The 15183-nt window shown below is 43.9% G+C and overlaps 2 protein-coding genes across 4 annotated transcripts in view; one reads left to right on the top strand and one right to left on the bottom strand.

Annotated features, from left to right (window-relative positions):
• LOC142575181 (uncharacterized) overlaps positions 1-467 on the bottom strand; it is a 125355-nt gene extending 124888 nt beyond the window's left edge. The window contains exon 1 of one of the 3 annotated variants that reach the window (XM_075684282.1): positions 247-467. In XM_075684282.1, coding sequence (XP_075540397.1) covers positions 247-267 — 21 coding nt within the window. In that variant the 5' untranslated portion in view covers positions 268-467. Of the gene's footprint in view, positions 1-8; positions 122-246 lie in introns of those variants that run through there. The other 2 variants (XM_075684281.1, XM_075684283.1) reach the window with 2 other exon arrangements.
• A 272-nt stretch (positions 468-739) lies between these two features.
• Pat1 (Protein interacting with APP tail-1) overlaps positions 740-15183 on the top strand; it is a 35419-nt gene continuing 20975 nt past the window's right edge. Inside the window, exons 1-8 of the mRNA XM_075684284.1 lie at positions 740-918; positions 1340-1428; positions 3278-3438; positions 8213-8336; positions 9026-9194; positions 9325-9381; positions 13531-13563; positions 13660-13727. Coding sequence (XP_075540399.1) covers positions 784-918; positions 1340-1428; positions 3278-3438; positions 8213-8336; positions 9026-9194; positions 9325-9381; positions 13531-13563; positions 13660-13727 — 836 coding nt within the window. The 5' untranslated portion in view covers positions 740-783. The remainder of the gene's footprint in view (positions 919-1339; positions 1429-3277; positions 3439-8212; positions 8337-9025; positions 9195-9324; positions 9382-13530; positions 13564-13659; positions 13728-15183) is intronic.

Below are 15183 nucleotides of genomic sequence, written 5' to 3'. Positions count from 1 at the left end.
CCACTAACCGTTCAGTGCTAAATGTATACACTACGCACGCCCTGTTGAGCCGCGCAAAACAGCTTTAGTGCCATCGATGTCACAACAAAGAATGCACGCACGTGCGTTTGGGCACCTGTTTCGCGCTGCAGGCGCATTCGAAAAGAGGAACTCGGTGCTCGCGACAACGCAGACAGCAGCGCGCGAAAGTGCGCGCAGGAATCTACAGGCGCGTTAGCGATTGTAGATATGCACAGGGAGACTTACTTCTCCGATTGCGTTGTCCATCGTGCAGCGAGCCAGTCAAGTTACAGTGAAGTGCAGCAAGTTCCCTGTCACAAAGGCCCCAAGGCGGCGAAGGCTTCGAAAGGCTGCCGTTACACATACAAACACGAACTCGGCGACACAAACATACACAGTTCGATACCGAAACTAACTCCGCTGTATTGTAATGAACACGAAAAGGCCAAATCTAAAATTTTCTGCCATGCTTTGTAGTTCTGTGTACAGAACGCTGCATATAAAAAAAAGTAGTTTCGAAGGTTTATGTTGCAACGCATTAGAAGAGATAAGCGCAACTAATACACAAGTACCACAGCAGAACTTTCCTCCTAGATTAATTTGTGCAGCATCGCTTCACTTGTCGAATTAATTTCAACGCACTAATATATAACCGTAGTTTTTTATCTGGATGTTCCTTGATAACAAATAACTTGTTTCCCAGGCAATCCTTTTTTCCCCTATCAGACACCAGGCTGCCTCGCGAGCAGTTGCGATTCGTTCTCATGTCAATTTAGGAGTAACATGGCTTCCCGCTTAGAGTGGATCCCAGATTCCCTGTACAACTCGGCTGTTACTACGCTGGTCAATAACTACCCGATCTTTCAGAAGGACTTGCGATATCTTCCGGAAAGCATCGCCTTCGACATATTATATCAGGTGAGGCCCGGCGAAGTGTGAACCTTCTCAAGCCACGAAACCACACGCTAAACTAATGTTCTTTCATGACTGTATGACCCGTCTGCTAAAATGTGGGCTGGATAATCCACGTCACGGTGCTATTCTGTCGTTATATTTTGATATGTTTCGCACTTGAAAAAAATTTTAGAAGGGATTAGCGTGTACAGTGTTCTATACAACTCCTCACCTTGTCGGCGGTGCATCAGGAACGCAGCGTTGCACATCAACTGATGTTGTGCATTGCTCATTCGTAAATAACTGGTTAAATGGACAATCGAGCATTTCCACGTTTCACACTCAAATTGGGTACGGCGGTAATAAGTCTCGGTGGGCAGCATTGAGGCGACCTTATTGCTACACCGTGGATAACGCAGATGTGTTTTGCTTGTTTGTTTTGCAGCTGTACAAGCAGAACAAACTATGTTTTCTTGGCTTCGAATTTTACGATTTGGATATCTTCGCAAAGATTACAAAAGTGAAAGACAAGAGGTACGTATTTTCGCAATTTATGGTTCTTTTCCAGCATATTTAAAACCGCGCTAGAGAACTGTAAACATAAAGACTCCACAAGGCACTGCTGCGTTGTCTTTCTGATCGCACAGTCCTTTCGCGCGGTTTTAAATATAAACTGACTCGCCCAACTTTCAATACATCTGTGATTTCTTTTCTTCTTTTTGAGCCACATGTGCACCTTTATGACGGCCGTTTCTTTGTAGCACGCGAGTTGTGACTGTGTGCGTGAATTGTGGGGTTGATCGATTTTCCTTTTTGTTTGTGGCTCATGTAATCAGCATTCCGCCTCCCTTTGTATCTCCGCGGATTCCCTGAAGATAGTATGATTTACTATCCTTTGCCACGTTTGTTTAATCGTTGCTCTCTGTGCTCCAACTTTTGGCTCAGCATGCACAAGTGTGTTGTCTTTATCGGGATTTCATTGTGAACTGGCTGGTCTGTGCTTATCATAAAGGCTTGCCCTCCTACACATTTAAATAATCTGATCATCTTGGCATATCTATCCAGCCCCATGTTCTTGGTGTCTATCCTGCTGGGTTTAGAGATAATTTCTATGCCTGCCAACTTTTATGGTTTCAGTGCCTGATTTTTGGAGCTTGATTACAATTGTCAGAATGACACCAACAACTTAATTATTTATTTGTATCCAGTTTATGACAGACTACAAGTACAATCACCGACTGAATTTGAGGAGCCTGATTTTTCTGGCCTGCTTGATTATTTGAACTTGCCTGCACCACCACCTGATCTCCATAGAACCAATGTATAATAACAACCCAAATTTCAACCACCTAGTTCATGAATATTATAAATATTCCTGTTTGCCTGTACCACAAATCATTCCTCTTCACAGCATCACTACAGGACAAAGTCAGCAAATTTTTTTGATGAACAGTCAGCATTTTGAGTAATCAAACAATTCTAGTATATTTCATGATATTTTGATATAATTGACTTCAACTTTATTAATTTTCATAGTTTTAAGTATTTTCTGCTAAGCTTAATAGGTCTACGTCAAAGCACATTTTGGTCTGAAATGCACAATTGGTACTGGCACTGTGCAGTTTCTGGGACATCATTTTGTTTTCAAGTGGTTACTTTCGTTTTGTAAGAGAAATAAGCTTTTAAGCTGGCTCAAGTTCTCTTATAAAACACTGCACCTATTTTCATGAAATTTGCCTTTGGCTACCACAGAATTAGGAACACACCCGAGAATCTTGTTTAACTGTCACATGCCTTTAAGCAAGGCTATAGGTCTAGTTACCTCATGGCCACAAACGCATGTTTGTGGCCATGAGGTAACTCTGCCATCCTGACAAGGTCCTGCTGGTTTGTCAAATCATGACTGTTGTACATAGCTGCTCACCAGCTGTTAGGAACCCACACCATCAGGCATTCAGGTGTATAATGTTTAAGAAGCATTTTCTCAACAAAATTAATCTGGAAACATCACATGTTTCTGATGAACACACATATTTTTGCACCAATTACAGTCATGCATGTAAGGAACTGTTTTCCAATAAACGAAGAAATGTGTTCAAGGTCAAACAAATTTGTTTTTTTACTATATTTATTCTACTCTGAACTGTGCAAATGACAGACATTTGTGACCTAGGGTCTATCAGCAACATTACGGCTTTGTGCAATTATTTGTTTATACGCAATTTCTCATCCATTATGAACTTCAAATCTAGCATACACCTTTTTATTCCGCAAATTGAAATTCATGCAAATACTTTATACTAGAGACTTTCTACATAGCGCTATCTCCTTTCTTTTACAAATAAAGTGAAAGTTGGTTTCCTCAGCGTTTATTAACTTTCAGGCACCTCCTGCACCACTGCTTCCAAGCAGTCATGGACCATGGCACCCAGACAGCACATTTGTTAGCCGAGTCTTATCACCGACGGTGTGCATCTGCATCACCGAATGCTTCGCCACACCACTACTCATTTGAGTACCTCATATCTGTAGGAATATCTATTGGTGAGTTTCATTTCTGTTGTACAAGGGCTGAGCATATGAGTTACATGAACCTGGTATTTGGGAGTCGATGTCGCAGCTCTTCCTTCATCTTGGACAGCAGGAAAACAAACACCTAAGAATTAGTGTTGCTGTATGGTGTGTCGGACCAGAATCTTACTTTTCATATTAACAAATTGCACCGCAGTGACTACTTTGCCTAAATAAATGTACACCTGTGCAGTTCCAAGAATAGTAGTAGTTTATTGTACTGAAGGGCCCCTGAAATGGTTCGAACAAATTTTGTAGATGTGTAGGGTACAGCTTAAGTAGAACATTTGCACCACAATTTAAGTGAAGCGTTACATATTAATGGAGCTACAAGCGATCACAAGTTACCCTCCTCCCTAGTCATGTTTTTCCTCCTCAACTCGTTCGCCGAGCGATTAGGGCTAAGCTCCATCTTCACTGGTTCTGCGTCACGATGCGGCATCACATCGTCCACTTCCGGTTGTTTTGGAGCCCGCCCCCGCCCGCGCGAAACCTTTCCACTAGCCGCTTGGCCGTCGACCCCAAGCGAGAGCTGTCGAAGCAGCGCGCGTTGCGAGCATTCTGTCGTAGCGCCGAACATGTCTGGTATTCGGGTAATCACACACTAGCTGAACGTTTTCGACGGAACGGTGGAGGCATAAACTCAAGCTGATGAAAGAACTTTAGTGTAGACGTATGTGAGCTGCCTGATCGGTCTTCATGGTCGAGCCACCCATTGATGCAGAATTTAACCAGCCAAAGAAGGAGCTAATATTGCTCTAACCAAGTGTAAGACATTTTAAACATTTACAAGAACAATGTGTTAATGATTACACTCCTGCGAAAAAATTTACACCAGCAGCAAAAAAGAATACATTTTGTTACTGCTACTGTGTGTGGTTGAGCTCTATGCCACCAGATGGCTGCACCATGCAGACCATTCACATTTGCACTTCTGTTCATCCCCTGAAACGACACGCAAGGGGACACGGCCAGGCCCTGTGCCCTTGCGCTTGCGTTTACCCTAATACCGGACTCGGTAAAATGCTATTGCGTTAGTAATCTTCCGGTGTAAAGTGACGGCTGCAATCGCACAAATCCTGGCGCCGGTCGGATACCGGCAGTCCGACGAGCTGCAGCCAGTCCGCTCGTCTACTGGCTTGCAGAGGGACGCGATGTCGCAACTGGACATATTGCCAGTCACTACGTTTGCTGTCCACAACGCAACAAACGAATCATAACGCTCACAAAAAGACAGACCGACACTGACGGCGGAGCTCTCGTCAAAGACGGAGCACGTTGTAACACAAGCAGACGACACTTGCTGTGTGCCAGAAGTGCTTAAGTGTACTGAAAAATTGTTCTTGTGCATTCTCTTTATGTTACTTTCTTCTTATAAAAGCAAATTAACCAACATTCCAACTATTACGAATATCATTTATTTACCATAAAGTTGGAAAAAATTATTGATCACGCACCCTGGTCAGCCAATTGGATAAATAGCCCCACTGACGTCATATGGGTGATTTCCGTGATATGGGTGATTTCCGTCATATGGGTAGGGGCGGCCTAAAATTCTGCCGAGCAGTGTGCTGCGATCGGCAGCGATAAGCATTTTTTAAAACCTTGTAATAAATTACACGCTTTACGTGGAGCACTTAGATGTGTCAATTAATGATCAGAAGGACCTACTCTAACGACTCAGTACATTTGTAGAAAATCGTCGAAATAGTTTCAGGGTCCCTTTAATGACAAAACGAAGTAGGAATTAAAGGCCAGCTGGCATCGCAGCTGTCTCACTTTCTAGTGGACACCTAGGCTGCTATATTATAATGATGCCTTTTGCTCGATTCTAAGCCAGTCTCGTCATCACATCCAGCTAATCTCATTGATAATACGGCGGAGAGTCGCTCCAATCGCTGACGATGTGCTATAGTATGAGGCATTTGCACCTGAAAAAAGCACTGCTACAAAATAGTGCCCCTGAACTATCCCACAGCCATGGGAGAGATACAGGCTAAGAGCAAAGATAGGGTGAGAAGAATGTTACAATAAAAGAGAGGTAAAGAAAATAGGGCATAAGTGAAAAGGGACAACTAAATTGTGAATAACAAACTCGCCCAACTTTCTATTCTTTTGCAAACTGTTGTTGCCATGCCAGGTTAGGAAGCAAGTTTGTGATTGGAATATCAGGCTGTTGTCTTCCAGAACAGATAGACGGATGCTTACGCTATCTATAGACAAATGCGGTACATTTTTTTTCAAAAGCGGTTCCTAGTGTATTCCTTCCCTAAATATTTTGTAGGCCTTTAAAGGTGAACTGTTTATTGGGGCCCATTGTGTGTCCTATATACACTGACTTGGTGCCTGGCTTACTGAAGGTTGGATTGGCCAGCTGCCACCACAAGAATTTTTCTTCTGCTGCCCCAACCACCTTATAAGTGCGCACATATACTTGTGTGGTTAATAAGCTCCGCTATAGACTTGTTGCAGTGGGTTCATCTATCAGGTGCCCAAGGTATTCGAGGACACAGGTTTGAATAATTGCCATACGCACTAACATTCTCACTCTGTCTGCCTAGGGACTTAACTTCTTTTGCACCAATCCTTCTGTCACCTATCTAGCACGTTCATTCCAGTGTATCAGCTTCCAGTCTGACGCAGGAGATGAAGCCATATGCTGTCCTAGTTGTCTTATATGCCAACCAGAGTAATTTGGAAACTGCTATATTTTCAGTGTCACTAAATCCTTTCTTTTCGGGGTGAGACTTATTTTATTGCCAATTATCATTTGTGACAAAGAGAAAATCGTTGCCAGTGGTCGAATGCCATTCAGGTAGTTGAGTTTCTTAAACAGGTGGAGGCCACGATGAGTGAGAGCCCTGAAAGGACAATTATGTCCATTGCGGAATAGCGTCAAGTGGCAGAGTCAGCAGCTAAACTTTCGATGCACAATGTCACTAGGCACCACTCCTAGTAATGAATTTCCTTGCTCCCACGGGTCCTGAGCAACCCGAGAGTGACATGCTACGAGCTTCCGCTGCCACATAGCCCTCAATGAAGCATTCTAGTTTTCATGCAGAGCTTGTATTGCCTTCTCGTGTTGGTGTTGGTGTTGATGTTGCTGTATCAAAAAACTCAAGCTGTGCGAAAATAAAGATTGCTTGTCAGGCTGTGGATTTTAACCACTGACCTCCGGGTTGCGAGACCACCACGCTAACCGATTCGGCCACTGTCGGTTCATCATTCATCTATTTCTTCATATGCATGAAGAAGTAGACGCAGCACAAGGTGTGAGCCGATCACAGGCGTCCCCTCCTTTCGGAGGAGGGAAAGGGCACGACCGCATGTTCGCTCGCCTCGCGCCTGCTGTTTCCCACCAGCTAAGACCCGGCAGTAAGATGAAGAGGCTGCGTTTGGTTCGTTTTGTCGAAGAGTAAGCTGCGTTGAAGGAACGGCAGCGGGAGCGGGCCACACATTGTGCGTTCGGCTAAAGAACATGCAGTGTTTGATGAACGTCGTTGGGAACTCACTCGAGAAAGGGCTTGTCGTCGACATGCCGACGTCACTGTAAGGAAGCGCAAAGCCAAGGCATGACGACAATGAAGAGGCGCGGATCCCTAGCTTCGCTTGCGCCCCTCTTCACAGCAGTGGAAGGGTGGTAAATTTTTGCACTGTAAACCTGCTATGCTGCTATGTGTTAAAGGCGTCGCTAATAGCAATACTAACAAACAGCTACACAATGCTAAAAACTTGCTAAAAGCTGCTATAGTGCGAAACCACTGCCCAAAATCAACATTCATTATCTGATTAGAGCATGCAGTCACTATCGGAGCTGAATTTAGTTAGTAATTGAGGCTAGGTACAGTTTTATTCAAGTCTTAGAAAACAGCAGTAAGAAAAACAATGTAAGAAGTTTGAAGTGAATATATCGCGAATGTAGTCTGGAATACCTTGTGCATCTGGTACTTTGTTAACGATAACTCTATGAGCGTGAGCACAAGTATTAGTATGGACTGAATACTGGGCACGTCCCACTAATCTTACACCTACCTTAATTTCTAATGTGTGAAAAACATCACCATGCACAGACCAGTAAGTTTCATGGCTGTGTCAATTTAGTGTCAGCAGCAATTTTTTCTCTCCTCTCTTCCTCCTTTTTGCCTTTTTTGTGCATGTGCACATGTGTATCATGGCTATGATCACATGAAGCCAACACTTTATTGACTTCTTAGCTTCATATGGTCAGCACAAAACATTTTACTCCGTGATTCCCCTGATTCCTTTCTGGCACACACTTATGCACACAAATTGCATGCACAGCCAAAAAAAGAAAGCAAAGGGCGGAAATGGTTTTTGGGACTTTTACCTAAATGGCACAGATGTCATTGCCTTTGTTGAGATGCGCATTTCCCTTTAAAAGCTATTTGTAAAATTTTTCATGGCAGTGCCTTTCTTGTTGTTGATTTTATCAGTGTTTGACAGTGAGGTGGAAATATTTGATTGTGTGGCTTTGTGACAAGCAACTGCTACTAGCACACTGCGAGTGATATGCAATGAGCATTTAATCAAGAATAGTTATATCCTGTGTCTAAGTTCATGGAAAGCTGAACTCTGATGCCGAGTTCTTTCCACACAGGTCTGTGCCAAATAGTTCAAATATATTGGGCACGCTGCACGGGCATATCTCTAGTTTTTTTGTCATTGTTAATTTGTCAGCACATTAATGGCTGCTTGCTCTGAGGATGCTTTGGCTTTGTGTGTGCAGGAAATTTCCTCAGTGATGCTGGCTGGTTCCGTGAGAGTGAGAAGGTTCTGCTTAGCTGTCTTTCATTGTGTCGTAAGATAGATGACTACAAGCACTGGGTGTCTGCACTGGAATGTTGCCTAAGGTGGGTCTTGGTACTACCTGTTCGGATGCTGTGTTCCCTACTGGTCACTTTTGGCAATACTTTCACTTTTTCATAATGTCAGAAAAAGAAAAAAGTCGGATGCAGTTCTTCAAAGTAGCTACATGCATCGTTTGACATCATGTATCTCTGCTTGCCATCCTCTATGAATTTGTTCCATGCTAAGAGATGACCTTTTGCTATTAAAGACAATAAGGCTCAGTAAAAAGTGACAAAGCCTCTTTTTGTTTTTGTAATCAAAAACAGTGTAATTTGCTTATATTAGTGGTTGGCTAACCTTGATAAATTGTTGCCCTAGTGGATATACATCAATTCCACATTTCCATACTCCATATTTCTGAAGTGCTGGTGCCATTCGGTCCTCTCATGTTGCTCATTTTGTGATCTACTGATGCTGTGCTCTTGGTAACAGTGGTACATTTATATTTTAGAACTATGAGTTATCATTAAGTCCCCCAATTATATAATCATTTTTCCACTTTCAATGAGAGAACAATTACATTCCTTTAGAAGTATTGGAGATGTCTATGTATAGGACTGAAGCTCAACATTGTCCTCTTTATTTTGTTTGGTGGGACTGATGAGGCACCTAGTAGGTCGTGTTTTCAGCATTGAGTCCAGCAGTTGCACCTGTTTTGCCAACTGTTCTTTTGCGGTCACCCTGTTTACAGGCTACTGCACGTGCAGCAGTCATACTGCAAGTTCACAGAGGCCATGGATACCTTGGAGGAGACCAAGCAGTACATTGTCAAGCTCACCAACGTGGGCCACTCGCTCAACCTGGCGGGCCTCTACTCTGAGTTCTCATCACTCTACTCCAGCCGTAGCCAGTATAAAGAGGCACGATGTCTTTTGTCTTTCAACATACTAGCAGGGCACAGTGTTTGCCTTGTTTTTCTTGTGATGGAAACTGAAAAGACTAAGGACTTCACTGTTTCACATAATGTTTGGTTCTGTCTTTTATGCGCAGGCATATGAATGGGCAATGCAGGCTCTAATGCACCTAAATTCCAATGCACACCCTAAGGTAAGTGGCAAGCTGTGTGTCAGTTCTTAAGTGTTAACACAGCATTTATCAATTGAAGGACACCATCAGAGTCTTCTTTCCTTTTTCTTCATCAGCCTGGTTACGCCCACTGCAGGGCAGAGGCCTCTCCCATACTTCTCCTACAACCCTGGTCATGTACTAATTGTGGCCATGTCGTCCCTGCAAACTTCTTAATCTCATCCGCCCACCTAACTTTCTGCCGCCCCCTGCTACGCTTCCCTTCCCTTGGAATCCAGTCCGTAATCCCTTAATGACCATCGGTTATCTTCCCTCCTCATTACATGTCCTGACCATGCCCATTTCTTTTTCTTGATTTCAACTAAAATGTCATTAACTCGCGTTTGTTCCCTCACCCAATCTGCTCTTTTCTTATCCCTTAACGTTACACCTATCATTCTTCTTTCCATAGCTCGTTGCGTCGTCCTCAATTTAAGTAGAACCCTTTTCGTAAGCTTCCAGGTTTCTGCCCCGTAGGTGAGTACTGGTAAGACACAGCTATTATACACTTTTCTCTTGAGGGATAATGGCAACCTGCTGTTCATGATGCGAGAATGCCTGCCAAATGCACCCCAGCCCATTCTTATTCTTCTGATTATTTCCGTCTCATGATCCGCCGTCACTACCTGCCCTAAGTAGATGTATTCCCTTACCAATTCCAGTGCCTCGCTACCTATTGTAAATTGCTGTTCTCTTCCGAGACTGTTAAACATTACTTCAGTTTTCTGCAGATTAATTTTTAGACCCACTCTTCTGCTTTGCCTCTCCAGGTCAGTGAGCATGCATTGCAATTGGTCCCCTGAGTTACTAAGCAAGGCAATATAATCAGCGAATCGCAAGTTACTAAGGTACTCTCCATTAACTTTTATCCCCAATTCTTCCCAATCCAGGTCTCTGAATACCTCCTGTAAACACACTGCAAATAGCATTGGAGAGATCGTATCTCCCTGTCTGACACCTTTCTTTATTGGGATTTTGTTGCTTTCTTTATGGAGGACTACGGTGGCTGTGGAGCTGCTATAGATATCTTTCAGTATTTTTACATACGGCTCGTCTACACCCTGGTTCCGTAATGCCTCCATGACTGCTGAGGTTTCGACAGAATCAAACGCTTTCTCGTAATCAATGAAAGCTATATATAAGGGTTGGTTATATTCCGCACATTTCTCTATCACCTGATTGATAGTGTGAATATGGTCTATTGTTGAGTAGCCTTTACGGAATCCTGCCTGGTCCTTTGCTTGACAGAAGTCTAAGGTGTTCCTGATTCTATTTGCGATTACCTTAGTAAATAGTTTGTAGGCAACTGACAGCAAGCTGATCGGTCTATAATTTTTCAAGTCGTTGGCGTCCCCTTTTTTATGGATTAGGATTACGTTAGCGTTCTTCCAAGATTCCGGTACGCTCGAGGTCATGAGGCATTGCGTATACAGGGTGGCCAGTTTCTCTAGAACAATCTGTCCACCATCCTTCAACAAATCTGCTGTTACCTGATCCTCCCCAGCTGCCTTCCCCCTTTGCATTTCTCCCAAGGCTTTCTTTACTTCTTCCGGCGTTACCTGTGGAATTTCGAATTCCTGTAGACTATTTTCTCTTCCATTATCGTAGTGGGTGCCACTGGTACTGTATAAATCTCTATAGAACACCTCAGCCACTTGAACTATCTCATCCATATTAGTAATGATATTGCCGCCTTTGTCTCTTAACGCATACATCTGATTCTTGCGAATTCCTAGTTTCTTCTTCACTGCTTTTAGGCTTCCTCCGTTCCTAAGAGCATCTTCAATTCTATCCATACTATACTTCCTTATGTCAGCTGTCCTACGCTTGTTGATTAACTTCGAAAGTTCTGCCAGTTCTATTCTAGCTGTAGGGTTAGAGGCTTTCATACATTGGCGTTTCTTGATCAGATCTTTCGTCTCCTGCGATAGTTTACTGGTATCCTGCTTAGCAGAGTTCCCACCGACTTCCATTGCACACTCCTTAATGATGCCCACAAGATTGTCGTTCATTGCTTCAACACTAAGGTCCTCTTCCTGAGTTAAAGCCGAATACCTGTTCTGTAGCTTGATCTGGAATTTTTCTATTTTCCCTCTTACCGCTAACTCATTGATTGGCTTCTTATATACCAGTTTCTCCCGTTCCCTCCTCAGGTCTAGGCTAATTCGAATTCTTACCATCCTGTGGTCACTGCAGCGCACCTTGCCGAGCACGTCCACATCTTCTATGATGCCACGGTTAGCGCAGAGTATGAAGTCTATTTCATTTCTAATCTCGCCGTTCGGGTTCCTCCACGTCCACTTTCATCTATCCCGCTTGCGGAAGAAGGTATTCATTATCTGCATATTATCCTGTTCCGCAAACTCTACTAATAACTCTCCCCTGCTATTCCTAGCGCCTATGCCATATTCCCCCAGTGCTTTGCCTCCTTCCTGCTTCTTGCCTACCTTGGCATTAAAGTCGCCCATTATTATAGTGTATTTTGTTTTCACTCTACCCATCGCCGATTCCACGTCTTCATAGAAGCTTTCGACTTCCTGGCCATCATGACTGGATGTAGGGGCGTAGACCTGTACAACCTTCATTTTGTACCTCTTATTAAGTTTCACAACAAGACCTGCCACCCTCTCGTTAATGCTATAGAATTCCTGTATGTTACCTGCTATATTCTTATTATTCAGGAATCCGACTCCTAATTCTCGTCTCTCCGCTAAGCCCCGGTAGTACAGGACGTGCCCGCTTTTTAGCACTGTATAGGCATCTTTTGGCCTCCTAACTTCTTTGAGCCCTATTATATCCCATTTACTGCCCTCTAATTCCTCCAATAGCACTGCTAGACTCGCCTCACTAGATAACGTTCTAGCGTTAAACGTTGCCAGGTTCATATTCCAATGGCGGCCTGTCCGGAGCCAGGGATTCTTAGCACCCTCTGCTGCGTCGCAGGTCTGACCGCCGCCGTGGTCAGTTGCTTCACAGCTGCTGGGGACTGAGGGCCGGGGTTTGATTGTTGTGTTTATATAGGAGGTTGTGGCCAAGTACTGCACCAGGGTGGCCAATCCTGCTCTGGTGAGGGAGTGCGTTAGCGGTTCTGGTCGCCGGGATCAGGCCACACTCCAGGCCTGTTTATGCAATTTTATCAACACGCGGATTTTTTTTTTTTAATTCGGTGGAAAATTGTGCCGGCACCGGGATTCGAGCCACGGATCTCTTGCACGCGAGGCGGGTGTTCTTCCTCTACGCGACCGCTGCACCCCTTTTTATGTCAAATGGCCCATTAAGTGAAAAAGCCGGCGGTGTCTGTAGCAAAGAAATGGTGCCTGAGTTCCCATTGGCTGCAACGACATGCCTTGAGTACGCGAGGTGCACTAGTGACACTGGCTCAGGCCTTATTGTAGCAGAGTGTGCGAAACAGAACATCTGCTGCTGCGTTAGCACGCCAGGCATTGCTCGAGGGGAAAGGGCATTGCCACAATGCTACGTCACCAGTGTGCCTCGACGGAGCAGATATGGCACTGCAACACCACACAATGCCTTGTTGGTGGCTGCTGCTTCTTGCATAGTCTCTCGTCACACATGACGTTGGTGACATGTGACATCCTTGACTTCTCAGCAATATCACCCAAACTATGCCGGTCTATAGCCAACATGCTAACGTAGAAACTGTACAAAAAAATTAACCCGCACCAATTTAATAGCAAAACCCAAAAACATTGCTCGCAGTGCAAAACTCGAAGGACAGCTCAGCAGCATCCAATTGGACATTAATGCTTTCATGTTCACAACTCATTAAGAAGTGCTTAGGTGTCCTCATATTTTTAATATAGTACTATTCACTGATAAATGCATGCTTTATTCTGATAGTGTTGAAAGAGTTTGTTTTACTTGTTAACGTGTATATTTCATCAGTCTAGTTTGATGCAGTGATGTTTTGTATATATTGTGGAAGCTTGTTTGCAAAGCAATGTCTTTGGGGAAGTATTCTGACATGCAGAGCCTTTGATGTTTGTGTAGGATGAGTGGAGCAATTATTTGTTTCACCAAGCTCCTGTTGTGGCGAAACATTGCACGTATGGTTTTGTGTTGGTCACTGCGGAAGTATGTTGTGACTGACAGTTGTGTCCCATCTTTCAGTCAATTATTGATGTCCTCCGGCAAGCTTCAAAAGTGAGTGACACTTCACCACTTGCACTGCTCAGTGGAGCATGTCTTATAATGAGTGCACCTAATTCCTTCCTTTCTTTTTTCTTTTTCTTTTTTCAGGCATGTGTTGTAAAAAGGGAATTCAAGCAGGCGGAGCTCCTGATTAAGCAGGCACTTCACATGGCCTGGCAAGTACATTTGTTCCCAAATTGTAATATGAATTTAGACTAGCTGTCAGTTGGGTGTGTCGGTAAATGTTCATGATGGAAAAAGCCCTACTGAAACAAACAATGTCCTGTGTTCTTGCTAAGTCTCTGCTTTACTGGTGCTTTTCCCATCATTATGCATCACACAACTCGCTGAAAATGTTGGCAATACTTTTGGCCATACTTTGCTTAAAGACAACTTTGCAAGGTGTCAGCACCAGCACTGCTGCTCTCATGCCAACTTCTGGATAGCAAGCACAGGGTGTCCAGTATGAAATTGTTCATTCAAGCACCCATATTATAATTGCACATAACACAGAAAGTCTACTGAACTCTCCCAGGCTGATTGGATCATGTAGAACCTTGTGGAACCTGGAAAACATATGATCCAAGGTAACTAAAAATTTGGCAGACTCACCTGTTGTTGACATCTGCGTAATGAGAAGTGTTGAGCAAATCGTTGCAGCACAAGATGTCGATGCGTGCTGATCTGGTGGTGCCCGAGCGGACCAAGTCCCCCATTATTCCAACCGCAAAACTTCTAACCGTTTGGTTGGAAGTTTTGACGTGCCTACTCTGCGAGAATTGTGGCACGAGTCGCTGAAGCGCGCCAAGCTCATGAAGCCCAAGTGACCAAAGATGCACATTGTCATTTTAAGACAGTGATGGGAAACCAACACCAAATCGAGCTGGTGGGCAACGCCAGAATACAATGCCACCAGAGCAAGACGTGGCACTCATTTCATGCCACTTGCAGCAGGGAATGGCAGTGAATTTCTTGCTCTACACATGGTGTGAAACAGATGGGTGAAGATGCTTATCACAACAGGGTGGGTGGTGATGTACGACAACCGGCAAGGAGATTTACTGGTACTGGAACAGAAAACTGAGAATGTGGCGGCATTTTGCCTGGTGTTTACTGTGGGGAACTGTTGTTATGGGTGCCTGATGCTCTCGGTTGCTTGTGCCTCGCACCTTTTCTTGTTTACATGCAATCTAGTGGCCAGGAGGTGCATACGATCTCAGTTTGACGATACATATACTTAACATCGGTGCCAAAAAAGATCTCGTTTTTCGGGAAATGTATTAACTGGCACAAAAGTATTTTTTGCATTCTCGATTGCGAACATTGGCCCCAGAAAAATGTATGAAACAGGATTGTATTAGAGATTCTACTGCAGCATGTAGCGTGCTGTCACCTGCAGTCCTTGCAGTCAAACTTTATGACAATGTAGTGAAATGTAGTGCTTTAGTGCACATCTAACAGTAACATGTATATGTGCCACAGTGACTACTGGTGGCAACAAAACCAAGACTCCTTATCTGTGCTTTGCCAGTAGAAACAACAGAGGCAGCTTTTATTTGTGAATTGTCTGTGCCTTCAACAGTAGAAACAACAGAGTTATCTGATTTCTGAACACGAGAGCTTTTTTATCTG

The sequence above is a fragment of the Dermacentor variabilis genome, chromosome 3 (assembly GCF_050947875.1).
Source record: "Dermacentor variabilis isolate Ectoservices chromosome 3, ASM5094787v1, whole genome shotgun sequence".
Lineage (NCBI taxonomy): Eukaryota > Metazoa > Arthropoda > Arachnida > Ixodida > Ixodidae > Dermacentor > Dermacentor variabilis.
The sequence above is the reverse complement of the archived record's forward strand: the minus strand, read 5'-3'. Positions and strand labels throughout refer to the sequence as shown.